The following is a 20193-nucleotide window of genomic DNA, read 5'->3' as shown; positions in this document are numbered from 1 at the left end:
CATGTTCTTTTTAAATTAAAAAATAAGTATAGCATTTTATTTTTTGTTTTTGGCTTCCTTTCTCCTTTCCCATCTACTGCTCCTTCAGATGTCCAACATTAATCTGGTATGAATCCATTTATCCATTTTTCTCTTCTCATATAATCATATAGAAATACATATGTACTAGACATTTGGGGAGCATAATTTATTTTACAGAAAATTGATTTATATATTCAGATTATCTACACCTGACTCTTCTAACCTAAGTATATGGGAGAATCCTCCAATTCAACTGCCATAGATCTAACATTATTATTTTAAACTGTTTTATATTTTTATAATTAGTTTTTGTTTTGTTCTCTTAATAAGTGTAAGCTTAATATAAACTTTTAAATAATCAGTGGTGTATATATAGTAGAAAATGAAAGTCCACCATACTTGTCTTCCCAAGTCTATCTGATACCACACACCTTCAAATAGATAACTACTGTAACTGTTTGATATGTCTAATTTTAGATCTTTATATCAGTGCATTTGTATGTGGGCAGATAGGCACAGGGAGTTTTGAGTTATTTATTTTTTATATATAAGTATTATACAATATATTATATTCCGTTATTTTTTTTCACTCAACTATGTAACATATAGTTCAACTCTGTGCTGCTTATTGGTAATTTCTTTATGTTTTTGTACATATACACACAATTTTATTTAAATAGATCATACACATATTTTTTTGGTTTGGGTGGATTTTTTGTTTTGCTTGCTTCCTTTTTCTTCTCATCTTCCACTCAGATCTCTGTGTGTACTTTCAATCTGAGGACTCCCATCTTCTAGAAAATCTTTAACTTAATCATTCAACTTCGCTTCTTTATCATTTTTTCTATTTTTGTAGTATTCTTGTTTTTATTTCATAGCGTATTTTTTTTCTGTAATGTCTGTTATGATTTCCTTTAGCTATTGGAGGATCCTAAACCTTTAAAAATCATTTTCAGATTGCTCTATTTTTATTCCATCTGCAGCAAGTTCCTCTCCTTGACATTGGTTATAGTGGCTGTCTTTCATGGTTGTAATTTCTTCATGTATTTAAGAATTTTGCTTAGCAAGTGCTTCTTGACTAAGTTTTTCATGTGCTTATTTTCTTATTGCTGCTTTCCCCTCTTCCTGTCTAGTAGTTTTGTGGTTTCCTTCCGTCTGGCCCTTGAACAGTCCCAGGCTAGAACCATATCTTAAATTGACACTGTGGGGCCCCTGTTCCACTGCAATATTGGAGATAGTGGATCTAGTCACTAAGTCAGCAGGCAGCTTAATGTAGGCCTGGGCTTTGAGGTATTTTCTTCTTCCCATCAACTTCTAGTGTAGCTTTAAGTATGCTGCAGCTCCTCTCAGTGGTTAATGTCAGGTTTTTTTTTTCCAGCCTCCTTTTCAGGGTAGGAAAACTCCATTTCAGCCCTTGGTTTGATTATGAGGTCGACTCTCCCCATTTCCTGCCCCTCTGGAGCACTTTGATCCCCTTTTATCTTGTGGGAAGCAAATTCCTGGTTACTTACTGCCTACCTACCATCTGCCTACCAGTGGATCTGCAACTTCAGCCTGACTTACAGCTTTTTCTCGTCTGTGTTTTTCTGGTTCAAAGAAATGTTTACTTTATATATGCTTTGGGATTTGTTTTTTTAAATTTTCTATATTTATCCAATGGTGTTTTGGACAAAGGTGGGGAGTTTATGAACTTCCAAGACCAACTTGAATAAAAATCTAGGATACTCTTAAAAACACAAATCAACTTTAATTCCTTTGCTTAAAATCCTAAAATCTTCCAATTTTAAATATAATAGACTTCAAACTTCTCAGCATTCCTTTACATGACCTGGCTCCTCTAAATTCATTTCAGGCACTTTTTGCTGTAGCCCTAGACCCCATCTTTCAGTTCTTTGAAAGTACCTCACTTTCACATATGCTTCTTCCCAATGCTTCTTTTTTTTTAAATTGTTATTGAAATATAGTTGATTTACAATGTTGTGTTAGTTTCAGGCGTATAGCAAAGTGGTCTCTCTCTCTCTCTCTCTCTATCTATATATATCCCTTTTTAGGTTCTTTTCCATTGTAGGTTATTATAAGATAATGAATAGAGTTCCCTGTGCTATACAGTAGGTCCTTATTGGTTATGTATTTTATATATAGTAGTGTGTATATTTTAATCCCAAACTCCTGATTTATTCCTCCTATCCTTTCCCCTTTGGAAACCATAAGTTCGTTTTCTATGTCTGTGAGTCTATTTCTGTTTTGTAAATAAATTCATTTGTATCATTTTTTTTAGATTCCACATATAAGCAATATCATATGATATTTGTCTTTCTCTGTCTGACTTCACTTAGCATGATAATCTCTAGGTCTATCCATGTTGCTGCAAATGGCATTATTTCATTCTTTTTATGGTTGAGTAGTATTCCATTGTGTATATATACCACAGCTTCTTTATCCATTTATCTGTCAGTAGACACTTAGGTTGTTTTCATGTCTTGACTATTATAAATAGTGCTGCTATGGACATTGGGGTGCATGTGTCTTTTCAAATTATAGTTTTCTCCAAATAAATGCCCAGGAGTGGAATTGCTGGTAGCTCTATTTTTAGTTGTTTAAGAAATCTCCATACTGTTCTCCATAGTGGCTTCACCAATTTACATTCCCACCAGCAGTGTAGGAGGGTTCCCTTTTCTCCACACCCTCTCCAGCATTTATTATTTGTAGACTTTCTGATGATGGCCATTCTGACTGGTGTGAGGTGATACCTCATTATTGTTTTGATTTGCCTTTCTTAAATAGTGATGTTGAGCATCTTTTCATGTGCCTGTTGGCCATCTGTATGCCATCTTTGGAGAAATGTCTGTTTAGGTATTCTGCTCATTTTTTTTTAAATACGTTTATTTATTTTGGGCTGCATTGGGTCTTCGTTGCTGCTCGCTGGCTTTCTCTAGTTGCGGCGAGCGGGGGCTACTCTTTGTTGCGGTGCGTGGGCTTCTCATCGCGGTGGCTTCTCTCTTGTTGCGGAGCACGGGCTCTAGGCATGCGGGCTTCAGTAGTTGTGGCTCACAGGCTCTAGAGCGCAGGCTTAGTAGTTGCGGCGCACGGGCTTAGTTGCTCCGCAGCATGTGGGCTCTTCCCGGACCAGGGCTCGAACCCGTGTCCCCTGCATTGGCAGGCGGATTCTTAACCACTGTCCCACCAGGGAAGTCCCTGGGCTCATTTTTTGATTGGGTGTTTTTTTGTTTGTTTTTGATATTGAGCCGTATGAGGTGTGTGTGTATTTTTGGAAATTAATCCCCTGTCGGTCACATAGTTTGCAAGTATTTCCTCCTGTTCCACAGGCTGTATTTTTGTTTTGTTGATGGTTTCCTTTGATGTGCAAAGCCTTTTAAGTTTAATTAGGTCCCATTTGTTTATTTTTGTTTTTATTTCCATTACTCTAGGAGACAAATCCAAAAAAAAACATTGCTGTGATTTTTGTTAAAGGGTGTTCTGCCTATGTTTTCCTTTAGGAGTTTTATAGTATCCAGTCTTACGTTTAGGTCTTTAATCCATTTTGAGTTTGCTTTTGTGTGTGGTGTTAGAGAATGTTCTAATTTCATTCTTTTACATGTAGCTGTCCAGTTTTCCCAGCACCACTTGTTGAAGAGACTGTCTTTTATCCATTGTACATTCTTGCCTCCTTTGTCATAGATTAATTAACCATAAGTGCGTGAGTTTATTTTCCCCAGGGCTTCTAAGGTTGACATCTTTTCAATTTTTCTTTCGCATTTAAACACTACCTCCTCAGAGGATCTTCCCTAACTACCCTAACTAAAATAGCCTCTCTCCAGTTCTCTATCATAACCCTTGTTTATTTCCTTAATATCATTTGTTACGATATGTATTTGTGTGTTTCTTTATGGTTTCTCACAAAACTGAAAGCTTCATGAGCTTTTTATTTTGCGTTTGCATGATATAGTATCATGCTCAGTAAATACTTACTGCCTGATTATTATTCACCCATCCATTCAGCATATTTATTGAATGTCTACTCTATGCCAGAACTGTTCTCACTGTGGAGGATGTAATGGTGAACAACACAGACAGACAGGGTCCTTGCTCTGTGGAGCTTATGTTCTAGTGGGAGAAGAAAAGTATCAACAAATAGAAAAATAAATAAGTAAAATCAGTGTTACGGTGGTGTGTTTAGGTGATGGGAAACACTTTTCTGAGGAAGCAGCAAGAAGGAATTTACCTTGTGACAATCAAGAGGAAGAACTTTTCAGTTAGAGAGAAGAGCTAGAACAAGGTTCCTAAGTTAAGAATGAGGTTGAGTATAGAACAAGAGACCACTGAAGCTGTGGTGGAAGAAATAGAGGGAAAGAGCATTACAGGATAAGGTTAGAGACTTGGCTGAGACCAGGTAACACAAGCTAGGAGTTTGAAAGTATGTGGTAGCTTAAGACAGATGCAACTCTTCAGTATTGAAGGAGCTGGTGAGGTGCATGTGGGAGTGATTGCAGAGGATTACATACCTGCTACCTAGCAGGTATGTTAAACAGATGTGTTTAAATTGTAGCAAAGTGTTATCTTCCAGAAAGTCATAAGTCACTGCTTAGTTTTTGGTTTCATTTTCACCAGGGATGGTACTTTTTAATTCATGGTTCTTATTCATGCCTTTGGTTACCCCTTTAGAAACTAGTACAAGCCAGACATCCTCTGTTATGCATGCTTGCTCATACATGCTCATAAAATACAGTGGAAATAGAAAGGAAGCATTCAGTTAATGCTTTTTTGCTGAATTTCTGAATTTGTGCAGGCTTTTGGAATTTCATGTTTCCTAGTTTAGTCAGTGCAATGACCTGAAAGCCAAACAAGGTTGATTACTCAATCTTTCATTTCCACTTTTTCATTTCCCTATGTTTTAGAAAGCAAGTGACTAGGGAAGGCAGTGTACTCAAGGGTGCATAACTTCCACATTTTTAAGAGCAAACTTTTTAATATCTTTGCAGCAATCTTTTAATTAACTATCTACTAATAGGATGAGTTTTCATTTGTCACTTATAATGTTTTGTGATCCTATTAGTAAAACTAATCATTGCTTCCATATCGTCATTTTTTAAAAGTTATTTGAAGTTTATCGATGAGACTCCCTTTTAATTATTTCCTGTCCTTCTCTAAACATGTAGTGATGACAAGGAGCTATTTTAAGTTTCTCTGTAGTAGACTTTATGATAGTTCCAGTTCTTTTGCTGACCCTACAAGCAGAGGACTTAGAGGCTGTTCCTCTTCTCTCCTAATAATGACTTGCTTAAGCCACTGCCGGAATATTTACAGGTAGTCACCCACTTACATTTCAGACATTCATATTTAATCTGAGCTTTGGAATTTGAATTGTATTTCCCCCCTGAAAAACAATTTACAAATGGTATTATAAATGAATAAGTTTCTAGGCTACCCTTTAAAGATCTACGTAACCTACAGGGTAGCTGAAATATCAATACTGCACATTTAGGATGAAAAACATTAGGAGAATCACATTTCAGATGCACGTTAGTTTTACTACATGATGTTTAAATAGGAGGGATTCCTAAACACCTTTGTTTGTGGTGAGAGGATGAACAGTGGTCCCATGAAGATGTTCCCATTGAGGCTATGGAGAGAGCCATTGGGAACGCTTCTGGAGGAAGCCCATCCCCATCTCCTGCATGGCAGGGACTAGCTGTCTGCATGTGAGACATTCTTAAGTCAAATGGGTGTATATCAGGAGTATCTGTATGCTCTTACTAGTTACAAAAAGTGAAAAATTCATTAACAGGAATCTTAAGTGAGGGATTGAAAAGTTTATATATTTTGAAATTTCCAAAGCAGATGTTAATGTTGATAAATGCTTTTTTGATACATTTACAGACATTTCATGTTTAGTGATATTTAATTGTGTGTTCCCCTCCCCCTTGTTTTTTTTTTTTAATCTTTGTGTGTTTTGGGACCTCCCTGTGGTTAACCAGTCCAGTGGTTAAGACTCTGTGCTTCCAATGTGGGGGCAGTGGGTTCGATCCCTGGGTGGGAAATGAAGATCCCACATACCGCACGGTGCGGCCAAAGAAAAAAATCTTTGTGTGTTTGGTTTTATTCCTAAAATTATTGATGATCTTTATTTTTCAAAGAAAGGAATTTAATTCACTTAACTAAAAAGAAAGAAAATGGTACTGTAATGTTAACATTTGAAACAAATTTAACTCTAGACTTATTCTACTTTTAATTCTTTACCAGGCATAATTTATTTTTATTTCAAGAGATTTTCATTATATTGGAGCTAATTTTTGATCATTCTTCTGAGTATAGTATAATTCCTGGCAAAGTGATAATTTGGAAAGTTATGTATAGAATACAGAAGAGCATGTGCTGTGGGTTCTAATTCTATTCAATGTTTATTCAGTTATTCATTCAGTTCAGATACATTTCTCAGCCCTCAACAGCTTCTTTTTCCCTATATATAAAAGGAGGCTGATGAAATCTGCTTGCCTCACAGAGTTGCTAAAGTTATTACATAAGATTGATTGGCAATGTATGACAACCCATAATACCAGAAATGGGCTGTCGTAGGATCAAGTAGGGAAAGCTTTCATGCCATTGTGTTTCTTTTCCCTAAACTCTCCTCCTTTTCATAGCCAGGTTTCTCAAAAGAATAATCTACACACATCAGCTTTACTTGTAATCTCTCATTTTTGTCAGAAATAATCACTAGTATTTAGCATTGATATTGTTATGTTAAATGTTCTTCAAATGAGTCAGGTAATCATACTATGAGTATATTTTCTTTCTTGAACATCTTCCCATCCCCCTTCAGAATGCTTTATTTTTCTGTTTGCTTTGTTTGCTGTTGTGTCTTTCACTAATTCTTTCCCAAACACTTCAATAGAACTGTAACATTCCTCTCAGTATAGTAAACACTTCCATCAAATGGTTATCCATCAAATCCATTTTAAAACCCTTTCCTTTTTTCTTGGAGGTATTCCTCTGGGAGTCTTTTGTCTTCCTAGTATAATCTGGACTGTTTGCTCTCTAGGCCTGCTGCAAAGCTTTCATCCTGTCTGTTCCTTTCCTCATCATCCTGGGAATTTCCTTTACTTCTTCTCTGTTTTGGATCATGTTTCCTGGTTCCTGTGTTTTCTTCTTTCTTGATTTATTCTCTTGTTTTGGTATAACACATCCTCTACCACCCACCTCCTATTCCCACTCACCCCCAGCCATCCAAATCCTCTTAGGCTAGGCAACTCTCTTACAACATCTATGAAGTTTTTACTCTCCTTTCAATTCCCCTGTTGGATTGACTTCACCTCCCTTTGTGCCTCCATAGAATACTTTATCATAGCCTTGGTCTGTCATACTTATTAAGCACCTACTCTACATGTCAGGCACTGTGTTCAGCACTAGACCGTCCAAGATTAAGAGAATGAGGTTCTTGTTCCCAGGGAAATTCTGAAAGGTGAAAAAGAACACCATGGTTCTCACTGGAGGCAGTACTGCCCCCTAGCGGCCCTTTGAAAAAGTGGGGGGAAGTTTTCTGTTACCACAGTAATGGGAGGGTACAAGCTGGCATTTTGTAGTCAGGAGCCAGGAATACTAAATGTCTTATAAGTGCAGCACAACTTTAGAATGTTCCACCAAACATTCATGTGTGAAAATCTGTTCATAGTTATCCAAGCCTGGGACCTAAACTCCATTTTACGCACAAACCCAAACTACTTGGTGCTTTTTACGTTGTCTTTGCTTGTGCAACAGATGGAAAACAGCTACTGTCCATCATTGTGGGTTTATAGAAGAAACATTTTTTTTAAGTAGCATATGTTTATAAAAAAAGTTAAGAATCCCTTGGATGATAGATTCATGCAATAGCAATGAAGAAGGAAATGATTGCCTTACTCTATACATAAAAGTGAGAACTTTCTAGAGTAAATGTTAAAAAAAGATTCTGTTCATTATTGTGTGTATGTTTGTATATACTGAGCTATAATATACAGTGCACAGCTTGATGAATTGGTAAACACACGTACACATTAAGACATGCAACTGCCACCTGGATCTAGATAGAGTGTCTGCATAGTTGGGAAACATAGGATAAACTTATTTTTAAAAAGTATGTTACATTTTCAAATAATGTGCCCGTTATATTTTCATGTGTACAATAAATTCAGTCAAAGTGTCCAAAAAATCTGGAAACATCAGGAAACTATCCTATTTATTACATTTTTAATACATTTTAGCAGTGGGACCCATTGTTTTATTTTATTTTTTTAACATCTTTATGGAGTATAATTGCTTTACAATGGTGTGTTAGTTTCTGCTTTATAACAAAGTGAATCAGTTATACATATATCTCCATATCTCTTCCCTCTTGCGTCTCCCTCCCTCCCACCCTCCCTATCCCACCTCTCTAGGTGGGCACAAAGCACCGAGCTGATCTCCCTGTGCTTTGCGGCTGCTTCCCACTAGCTATCTATATTACATTTGGTAGTGTATATATGTCCATGCCACTCTCTCACTTTGTCCCAGCTTACCCTTCCCCCTCCTCGTATCCTCAAGTCCATTCTCTAGTAGGTCTGCATCTTTATTCCCATTTGCCCCTAGGTTCTATATGACCTTTTCTTTTTTTTTTTTTAGATTCCATATGTATGTGTTAGCATATGGTATTTATTTTTCTCTTTCTGTCTTACTTCACTCTATGACAGACTCTAGGTCCATCCACCTCACTACAAATAACTCAATTTCGTTTCTTTTTATGGCTGAGTAATATTCCATTTTATATATGTGCCACATCTTCTTTATCCATTCATCTGTTGATGGACACTTAGGTTGCTGCCATGTCCTGGCTATTGTAAATAGAGCTGCAGTGAACATTGTGGTACATGACTCTTTTTGAATTATAGTTTTCTCAGGGTATATGCCCAGTAGTGGGATTGCTGGGTCGTATGGTAGTTCTATTTTTAGTTTTTTAAGGAACCTCCAGACTGTTCTCCATAGTGGCTATATCAATTTAAATTCCCACCAACAGTGCAGGAGGGTTCTGTTTTCTCCACACCGTCTCCAACATTTATTGTTTGTAGATTTTTTGATGATGGCCATTCTGACCGGTGTGAGATAATATCTCATTGTAGTTTTGATTTGCATTTCTCTAATGATTAATGATGTTGAGGATTCTTTCTCGTGTTTGTTGGCAATCTGTATATCTTCTTTGGAGAAATGTCTATTTAGGTCTTCTGCCCATTTTTGGATTGCGTTGTTTGTTTTTTTGATATTGAGCTTCATGAGCTGCTTGTAAATTTTGGAGATTAATTCTTTGTCAGTTGCTTCATTTGCAAGTATTTTTTCTCATTCTGAGGGTTGTCTTTTTGTCTTATTTATGGTTTCCTTTGCTGTGCAAAAGCTTTTAGGTTTCATTAGGTCCCATTTGTTTATTTTTGTTTTTATTTCCATTTCTCTAGGAGGTGGGTCAAAAAGGATCTTGCTGTGATTTATGTCATAGAGTGTTCTGCCTATGTTTTCCTCTAAGAGTTTGATAGTGTCTGGCCTTACATTTAGATCTTTAATCCATTTTGAGTTTATTTTTGTGTATGGTGTTAGGGAGTGTTCTAATTTCATTCTTTTACATGTACACGTCCAGTTGTCCCAGCACCACTTATTGAAGAGGCTGTCTTTTCTCCACTCTATATTCTTGCCTCCTTTATAAAAGATAAGGTGACCATATGTGTGTGGGTTTATCTCTGGGCTTTCTATCCTGTTCCATTGATCTATATTTCTGTTTTTGTGCCAGTACCATACTGTCTTGATTACTGTAGCTTTGTAGTATAGTTTGAAGTCAGGTAGCTTGATTCCTCCAACTCTGTTTTTTTCCCTCAAGATTGCTTTGGCTATTTGGGGTCTTTTGTGTTTCCATACAAATTCTGAAATTTTTTGTTCTAGTTCTGTGAAAAATGCCAGTGGCAGTTTGATAGGGATTGCATTGAATCTGTAGATTGCTTTGGGTAGTATAGTCATTTTTCACAATGTTGATTCTTCCAATCCAAGAACATGCTATATCTCTCCATCTGTTTGCATCATGTTTAATTTCTTTCATCAGTGTCTTATAGTTTTCTGCATACAGGTCTTTTGTCTCATTAGGTAGGTTTATTCCTAGGTATTTTATTCTTTTTGTTGCAATGGTAAATGGGAGTGTTTCCTTAATTTCTCTTTCACATTTTTCATCATTAGTGTATAGGAATGCAAGAGATTTCTGTGCATTAATTTTGTATCCTGCTACTTTACCAAATTCATTGATTAGCTCTAGTAATTTTCTGGTAACATCTTTAGGATTTTCTATGTATAGTATCATGTCATCTGCAAACACTGACAGCTTTACTTCTTCTTTTCTAATTTGGATTCCTTTTATTTCTTTTTCTTCTCTGATTGCTGTGGCTAAAACTTCCAAAACTATGTTGAATAATAGTGGTGAGAGTGGACAGCCTTGTCTTGTTTCTGATCTTAGAGGAAATGGTTTCAGTTTTTCACCATTGGGAACTATGTTGGTTGTGGGTTTGTCATATATGGCCTTTATTATGTTGAGGCAAGTTTACTCTATGCCTACTTTCTGGAGGGTTTTTATCATAAATGGGTGTTGAATTCTGTCAAAAGCTTTCTCTGCATCTTTTGAGGTGATCATATAGTTTTTATCTTTCAATTTGTTAATATGGTGTATCACATTGATTGATTTGCGTATGTTGAAAAATCCTTGCATTCCTGGGTTAAACCCCACTTGATCATGGTGTATGATCCTTTTAATGTGCTGTTGGATTCTGTTTGCTGGTATTTTGTTGAGGATTTTTGCTTCTATGTTCATCAGTGATATTGGCCTGTAGTTTTCTTTCTTTGTGACATCTTTGTCTGGTTTTGGTATCAGGGTGATGGTGGCCTCGTAGAACGAGTTTGGGAGTGTTCCTCCCTCTGCTATCATCATCATATTTCTTCAAATATTCTTTCTATCTCTGTTAGTTTACATGTGCAGGAAAGGTAAATTGAACTAAAAAGAAACAACTCTTTGCAACCAGTTACATTTTATCAGTCTAATTATGAAATGTTTTAGATCCAGTTACAACTTTCATACTCCCTTTTTTCAAAAGATGATGAATTACTTAGAGTGTTGTGTGTAGAACAAAGCTAATGGGAAATATGTAATAGAAGATTTGAGAGTCCTTTTAATAGAACCAAATGTTACTGAATTAATAGAACCACACGAAATATAGGAATCTCATTTTTTATTATAAAAATGATTTTTAAATACTTCCTATTATTGCCACATTAAATATTAAAAACTATTTTTGTACAGTGTTAAGAAATTATGTGAATATTAAATTTTTAATTCGAGTTTTAGATTGCTTTTCTTTACTCTTACTCTGAATCTATCCACAAAGGTCAACCACATATCTTCTCTGTAGTTTCTCATATTTCTGTTTTTGTCTTATCCATTCTCTATTGCCCACTGCCTTTCAACAGTGTGATCGATCTCTGAATTCTTTTTGAGTGGATGTATATACCGAATGTAATTTGAATTATGGTGGAATTTCAAAGTAGGAGATATGTTTTCTCTTGGATTTAATCTTACACTTTCTCATGTTTTAATGTAGGGAATTATTATTTTTTTTTTTTTGCGGCACGTGGGCCCCTCACTGTTGTGGCACCTCCGGCTGCGGAGCACAGGCTTCAGTCGCCCAGGCCCATCGGCTGTGTCTCACGGGCCCAGCCGCTCCGCGGCACGCTGGGTCCTCCCGGACCGGGGCACGAACCCGCGCCCCCTGCATCGGCAGGCGGACCCCCAACCACTGCGCCACCAGGGAAGCTCTCCATGTGTCTCTTTTAAACTGAAAGTTCCTTGAGGGGCAGAGACCATTTTTCCTTACTCTGAATACCTAACTACTGGTATTTGTCCATGGAAAGTACATAATAAATGTTAGAAGAATGGGCAGCTCCACAGAGGTGTGCAAGTTTGATGAGGAGAGAATGTGGGCCTGGCTGGAAGCCAGATTGCTACAAGAGTACTGAAGGTTGGATCATTTATTTGCCATACCCAGGGGAAAATTTAATAATTGCCTGAGTGCTCTTGGGGGAATCTCCCCAAATCGTAAAAGAATTGAAATTAAATCAGCATACTATTTTAAGGCAAGGGTCCTGAGAATATAGGAGGCTGTGAACTTGGAGAGGAAAAAAATTACAGTGTTATTTTTATTAACCTCAAACTGAAATTTAGCATTTCCTTCGATTTTGAATGCAGGTAATGGTGGTAGTATTAGCAGTACCTGTAATTTTTTTTTTTTTTTTTGCTACTGGAAGCCACAGATATTTTCAGTTTCAGTTGTTGCAGACACCTCGCAATATTGTTTATACTCATTATTTTCTTATTATGGTAATTAGACCTGCCGCTCGATCTTTTTGTTTAAATCATTAATAAAGAAGCACCTGTATTACCTATTATAATTTTTAAGTAATTATATTTTAAAACATTGTTCTGAAATTCTAGAGTAAGCAAAACTGACGTATAATGATAGAAATCAGATGAGTGGTTGCTTCTTGCATAGAAGATTGGGAAAGGGGCACAAGAAAACTTTCTGGAGTGATAGAAATGTCCCATGTCTTTGGTGTACATTTGTCAAAGGTGGTTGAATGCTAAACTTAAGTTCTGCATTTAACTGTATGTACATTATACCTCAATTTAAAAAATAAATACATTAAAAAATATTCTGAGAAGGGGTCCATAGGCTTCTCCAAATTGCCAAAGAAATCTCTGGGAACGAAAAAAGGTCAAGAACCCTTTTTCTGAGGCTATCATGTTGCCTTTGCCTTTGCCTTTCTCCTTTAAGGGCCCATTCTCTCAGTTCCTTTTTTTTTTTTAATTAATTTTTATTGGAGTATAGTTCCTTTACAATGTTGTGTTTTTACTGTACAGCAAAGTGAATCAGCTATACATATACATGTATTCCCTCTTTTTTGGATTTCCTTCCCATTTAGGTCACCACAGAGCATTGAGTAGAGTTCCCTGTGCCATACAGTAGGTTCTCATTAGTTATCTATTTTATACATAGTATCAATAGTGTATGTCAGTCCCAATCTCCCAGTTCATCCCACCCTGCCCCTTCCCCCTTGATATCCATGTTTGTTCTCTACATCTGTGTCTCTGTTTCTGCTTTGCAAATAAGATCATCTATACCAGATTCCACATATATGCGTTAATAAAAGATATTTGTTTTTCTCTTTCCGACTTACTTCGCTCTGTATGACAGCCTCTAGGTCCATCCACGTCTCTACAAATGACCCAATTTCGTTCCTTTTTAAGGCTGAGTAACATTCCATTGTATATGTGCACTGCATCTTCTTTATCCATTCATCTTTCGATGGACATTTAGGTTGCTTCCATGACCTGGCTATTATCAGTAGTGCTGCAATGAACATTGGGGTGCATGTGTCTTTTTGAATTATGGTTTTCTCAGGGTTTATGCCTAGGAGTGGGATTGCTGGGTCGTATGGTAGTTCTATTTTTAGTTTTTTAAGGAACCTCCATACTGTTCTCCATAGTGGCTGTAATCAATTTACATTCCCACCAACAGTGCAAGAGGGTTCCCTTTTCTCCACACCCTCTCTGGCATCTCTCAGTTGCCTTTGCTATTCATTTTCTTTATTCTAAATGTGTTCTCACTTTTTTGAGCCAAGAAAAGTCAGAAAAGAAAAAGAGCAGCTATGAAAGAAATTCTTTGCTTGGCTTATTTGCCAATCTGTTGAAGTCAGTAAAACTGTGGCCTTCCTAACATAGTTATATACTTGCTTAGACTTTAAGAAATTTCTAGTGAGAACTACTCTTCTAAAAACTAATTTGTAGGGGCTTCCCTGGTGGCGCAGTGGTTGAGAGTCCGCCTGCCGATGCAGGGGACACGGGTTCGTGCCCTGGTCCGTGAAGATCCCACATGCCGCGGAGCGGCTGGGCCTGTGAGCCATGGCCGCTGGGCCTGCACGTCCGGAGCCTGTGCTCCGCAACGGGAGAGGCCACAACAGTGAGAGGCCCGCGTACCGCAAAAAAACAAACAAAAAAAAAAACAAAAAAAACTAATTTGTAGATGATTTCATAATGGAATGATTTTTCTTATCTCCAGTTTCACTTGGAGTTTTATTAGGATTTTTATACAGAGGTATCATTAAATATGCAGTTCTGTTATGAAGTAGGCACGAACATTTGTAACACAGATTGGAAGAAAAGAAAATGTATTAGGAATCAGAAAAGCATTGAGTGGGGCTTCCCTGGTGACGCAGTGGTTAAGAATCTGCCTGCCAATGCAGGGGACATGGGTTTGAGCCCGAGTTCAGTAGTTGTGGCTCGTGGGCTCTAGAGCGCAGCCTCAGTAGTTGTAGCGCACCGGCTCAGTTGCTCCACGGCATGTGGGATCTTCCCAGACCAGGGCTCAAACCCGTGCCAGGCACATTCTTAACCACTGTGCCACCAGGGACATCCCTGTCTATCATTTTATACTTATAACCATAAGTTTTTCTCTGCTATTCTAATATTTTCACGGTCTTTTTATTTATCTGGATAAACTTAATAGGACACTTGTTTTAAATAGATTACAAAGTATTCTAAGAAAGATTGAGCCAAGGTGAATAATTCTAACAGACTGTCATCCAGATAGCATCTGCATGTCTTTTATGACTTCGCATTAGATAAAAAGCCTAAAATACTGTTTGACGATTTCTTTGCAGCCCCTCGTATGGAAAATTTGAAATGCAGAGGAGAAAAAATAGCTAAGGAGATCAGTGAAGCCATGAAGGTAAAAGCTACATACTAAATTATGTATAACATGTGTGGCTAGGTGTTTGCTTTTAGCATTCTTAGGTGTTTTAGTCTGTTGTAACAGGAATTCTCAGTAGTCTTTTAAATAGATCTTTAATGAATTTATTAAGTGACGGTAACATTCAGAATAATTACCATTTATTAGACACCTACTATGTGCCAGTATTATACCTGGCTTCTTTAAAGGTTGGTTATATTTTGAGTTCTGAGAGTTAGCAATCCATCAAACAATTCTGGATGATAATACAGGTTAACATTTAGCCAGCATTTAGTATGGATTAGGCACCATCTAACTGCTTTACATGTATTATATTTCCTCATTTAATCCTTACACTAACCCTCTGAGATAGGTACTGCTACTGTTTTACAGATAAGGAAACCAAGGCACAGAGGGGCTAAGTAGATTGCCCAAATAAGTAATTGTGCCAGGATTTAAACCCTAGATGTTTAGCTCCAGAGCCTATACTCTCAGCCACTATATTATTCTGTGTTGATGCAAATAATCAATAAACAATATACAATAAGAATAGAAGAAGAGTTTTATTAGAGCCAAACTGAGGACTATAGCCCAGGAAACAGCTTCTCAGTAGCTCTGCTGGGACTGCTCCAAAGGGGTAGGGGAGGAGAGAGGATATATGAATTTTTTTGGCTGGGAAAAATGTGGTCAAGGTTACAGCTTGGTAAAAGATTACTGCTAACCACAAAGAACAGACATCTCAAGTTAATGAGTTTAGGATTTTTTTCTGTGTATGGGAAGATGCAAGAATCTGGGGTCATTGAAATTCATCCTTAAATATGCATCTTAACTATCTAGAAGCCTATACATCCAAAGCACAGAATGCCTGAATTCCCGAGGGCTCACTGTCTTGGGTGGCTGCAATGGGTTGCAGCTTAACCCTTTATGTAAGTGGATGATGAACAAATTCTTTTCTTTAATGATGAAAGCAGATGTACAATGTATGTTTGACAGGCCACAAGATAGGCTGTTTCAGTTAGCATAAAGTTCAGCCTAAATCATGTATAAGCCAGAGTGATTTCCCCATACCTCAATATGTGAAAATTTCTTCCATCAACTGTATATCCAACTTGGAGTTTAATATTATTATCATAAATTGTTTATATTATTGACATTTATTTTGCCCAAACAGAAAATATTTAGATTTCTAGTACAGGAAAATTATTTTAAAACTCCTTCAGAATCTCCTCTGTTTTGATCATCTTCTGTAACACTCTTTTGTGGTTTGTACTGATGCCATGATTTTCTGGTACTCACACTTCTCACTTCTCTCATAACATGTTCTTTTTTTTTTTTTTTTTTTTTGCGGTATGTGGGCCTCTCACTGTTGTGGCCTCTCCCGTTGCGGAGCACAGGCTCCGGACGCGCAGGCCCAGCGGCCATGGCTCACAGGCCCAGCCGCTCCGTGGCATGTGGGATCTTCTCTGCCCGGGGCACGAACCCGTGTCCCCTGCATCGGCAGGTGGACTCTCAACCACTGCGCCACCAGGAAAGCCCTCATAACATGTTCTTAATCAGGAGTTGACAAACTGTGGTGGGACAGGGTAAAATCCAGCCTGCCACCTGTTTTTGTAAATAAAACTATTTTGGAACACAGCCATGTACATTCGTTTACTTATTGTCTATGGCTTCTTTATATTACAACAGGAAAGTTGAATAATTGCGACAGAGATGTAAAGGCCCTCAGAGCCTAAAATGTTTACTGTATGGCCCTTTACAGAAAAAATGTGCTGATCCCTGCTCTTGATAATTAAGATTTCTAAAATACTTACTATCGTAAAATATGGAATTTCAGACATTAAATTTTAAACTCTGAAATTCTGTTACCTCCTGTCTTGCCAGAGTTTTATTTTACTACCAGGCATTATAGGAACAGAACATATCTTTTTAGTTTTAGCTTTTTGTTAAAATTCCTCAGCTAAAACTGGTATTTTAAGGTAAAGTTGAATATCTATGACCTAAAAAATTAGGTTTTAGAAAAAGCCTTGATCTGAAGAGTTAAAATACTCAAGTGTTGTGTCTATTTCTGTGTGTTTGCGTTTCAACCTGAGATTAATGTTAAGTATTACTGTTGTTTGTTTTTTAAGTCCTTGCCTGCATTAATTGAACAAGGAGATGGATTTTCCCAAGTTTTAAAGATGCAGCCTGTTATCCAGCTGCAGAGAGTCCACCAAGAAGTGTTTTCCGGTTGTTGTAGAAAACCAGATGTTAAACCTGAGAGCTTTATAGCACAAATAGAAACCACACCAGCAGAGAGTTCTGCTAGGAAAGACACTGACTTGGTACTGAGAAGAAAGCGAACTAAAGAGTGCCCCCAGAGAAAATGGTATCCACTGCGGCCAAAGAGGATCAGTCTTGACACCTAAACTCTTTTTGTTTATCTTGGGAGTTGAGATTGGGCACTATCAACATTTAGATTCCAGCTTAATGCCTGGACGGGACTTCATTTAAAACAACAGATAAGTAGTGATTCTTTTACACAAATATAGTAGCTCTGTGCTGGGGTATGATGTAATATCGTATTTCTTTCCTCACCTTTGCATTGATAGTCAGTGAAAAGCCTATTGTTTGAATATTGGCACAAAGCCTGTCAATGGTCATTAAGAGTGCAAACTTTTACTGTCCTTGAATACCATCAACACTTGGCTGCCTTACAGCTTTTATGGAATTTCAGAAGTAACATATTCCATTGGGTTTCCTGGATATACATATTTCTTTTTAAAAAAGAGCTGTGTGACAGTTGTCATTATTTAAGGACTGAAAGTCATCATCAGTTCTGCACAGGAGCAGATGCAGTCCTCCCCCACCCCTGCAAAGCAGTTTGATTTATCAAACTAGCGTGCAGGTGACAAGACTGGCTCTGACTTTGTTACTCTAAGTTCCGCTAATTTGGATTTGTGGGATTAATTTTAGGATTTTTTGGTTTTGTTTTGTAAGGTAAAGAAGATGATTATTTTGTGAAGATGATTATTATGTGTAAAAATTTCTGTTAGAAATAAAAATTGGCATGTAGCCAATGTTTCTTACCCACACTTTTGTTTTCCATAGATCTCTTAACTTTTAAACATAATTTGACTTGGAACTAATAAGTTTCTTTTCAGGATTTCTCATTATTTCTTTTTTTTTTTTTTTTTTTTTTTTTTTTGCGGTACGCGGGCCTCTAACTGCTGTGGCCTCTCCCATTGCGGAGCTCAGGCTCCGGACGCGCAGGCTCAGCGGCCATGGCTCACAGGCCCAGCCGCTCCGCGGCATGTGGGATCTTCCCAGACCGGGGCACGAACCCGTGTCCCCTGCATCGGCAGGCGAACTCTCAATCACTGCACCACCAGGGAAGCCCTCATTATTTCTTTGTAAATGACTCCAGGTCAAAAATATATATCAGATTAATACATTAAACAAATTGTCATTGTGGAACAAATATAGATGCAATCATACTGAACTATTTTACATTTAAGAATGTTTATATATCAAGTATATAATCATTGGTAGAAGTCTGAGAAAGCTATATTGCCTATACTTCTAACATTAACTGCAGTTTATCTCTTATTGTGTCTCTTACATTAATACATTGTAGGCAGTGTCATCTAATTTGCCAACTGTTTCCCTATTAATGACTGAATACCTTCATTCCTTTGCAGAGGAATTTACTAATCATGAGGCTGGAAAATCCGTACTTCTCTTGTTCATTATGTCTTAATAATCATAAAAGTCTAAATGTGACAGAAAATCTGTCTCAGTGAAGAAAACTTACAAAGCTACTTCATCGCATTCTGTATTTGAATGTTACAACTTGAGATCTGTATATTCGTACACAGCAGTGTGTTTTTTATTAAAATAATGTACAAAGACTTCAACCTTATACTGTGTATTTTTTTTTAATTAACTTATTTATTTTTGGCTGCATTGGGTCTTTGTTGCTGCGTGCAGGCTTTCTCTAGTTGCGGCGAGTGAGGGCTACTCTTCGTTGTGGTGCGCGGGCTTCTCATTGTGGTGGCTTCTCTTGTGGAGCACAGGCTCTAGGCATGTGGGCTTCAGTAGTTGTGGCTCGCGGGCTTCAGTAGTTGTGGGTCGCAGGCTGTAGAGCGCAGGCTCAGTAGTTGTGCCGCACAGGCTTAGTTGCTCCACGGTATGTGGGATCTTCCCCGACCAGGGCTCAAACCCGTGTCCCCTGCATTGGCAGGCAGATTCTGAGCCACCAGGGAAGCCCCTGTGTGTTTTTAAGAGTTGTCTCAGGCCTTCTTGAGCTCAGCTTTAGTTAGATGGTAGATCAGCACCTTGCATTTCAGAACATACTAAATTTCACTTCAAAACTGTTTTTAGTCTACAGAATATTGCTATACAAATGCAGTGCTAACCTTTTCATAGTACAGAATTCTGTATGAGTAGTTTCACTTCAGAAGCATGCAGACAAAAGAATTATTGTTAATTCTCCTAGATTAGATAATTACAATGTGTTTACATAAGAAAATGTCTCCCTTTTTTAAGAGATTCATATTGAGATACATAGAGTTTAATGACTTGATGTCTTAGATTTGTTCTGAAATATGTCAGCAAAGAAAAAAAAGGAAAGGGAATAATTAAGCAAGTGTGACAAAAATCTTGATAATGTTGGATCTGTGTGAGGCTCTAATCTTTCTACTCCTGGGTCTGGAAATTTTTGTAATTAAAAAAAGTTTTGTTGTTTTTAAAGTGCTCAGACAGGCAGCTGAAACTTTTTTTTTGGGGGGGGGTGGGAATCGAACCCACACCCCCTGCATTAGAAGCACAAAGTCTTAACCACTGGACTGCCAGGGAAGTCCCTGAAACTTGAAATCTTTCAGAGAGTCCCAACTTTCACTCCACAGTTATAGCAGAGTTACAAATGAAATACCATTAGGAAAGAAAATATATTAGCATTATTAACTAAGATAAACATGGCTGATATCAGTAATAATACTGATAATATACATTTTTAAGAAGAGAAATTGAGTTTCTGCATAGACCAAGAACTAAGCTAAGCTAAGGTGATAAAAGTCCAGAAAGTTTATAGTTGCAGGGAATGTTGAAGGAAAGAATAGAAAATCAAATATTGACCGACCTATGGTAAAAAGAAGGCTGGATTGGATGGAGTCTTAAAATTTCCTTTCAACAAAAACCAAAGCCAAACAAACAAAAAAACACAACACGGGAAGTTTAAATCCAGTTCCACTGGAGAGAGAACACTGTTAAAGCAGCTGGTTTCTGAAAACACTGAAGGAATATCTGTGTTTTCCAAACTTCAGACATTAGAAACTGTATTAGTTGGTTTGAGTTGCTATAACAAAATACCACAGACTGGGTGGCC

The 20193-nt window shown here is 37.4% G+C and overlaps 1 protein-coding gene across 1 annotated transcript in view; it reads left to right on the top strand.

Moving 5' to 3' along the window:
- The window catches only part of NSL1 (NSL1 component of MIS12 kinetochore complex), a 37266-nt gene extending 19553 nt beyond the window's left edge, over positions 1 to 17713 (top strand). Inside the window, exons 5-6 of the mRNA XM_060131202.1 lie at positions 14764 to 14831; positions 16958 to 17713. Of these exons, the coding sequence (XP_059987185.1) occupies positions 14764 to 14831; positions 16958 to 17236 (347 nt within the window). The 3' untranslated portion in view covers positions 17237 to 17713. The remainder of the gene's footprint in view (positions 1 to 14763; positions 14832 to 16957) is intronic.
- The last annotated feature ends 2480 nt before the right edge of the window (positions 17714 to 20193 follow it).

The sequence above is a fragment of the Lagenorhynchus albirostris genome, chromosome 2 (genome assembly GCF_949774975.1).
Source record: "Lagenorhynchus albirostris chromosome 2, mLagAlb1.1, whole genome shotgun sequence".
Classification (NCBI taxonomy): domain Eukaryota; kingdom Metazoa; phylum Chordata; class Mammalia; order Artiodactyla; family Delphinidae; genus Lagenorhynchus; species Lagenorhynchus albirostris.
This window is presented reverse-complemented; position numbering and strand designations above follow the sequence as displayed.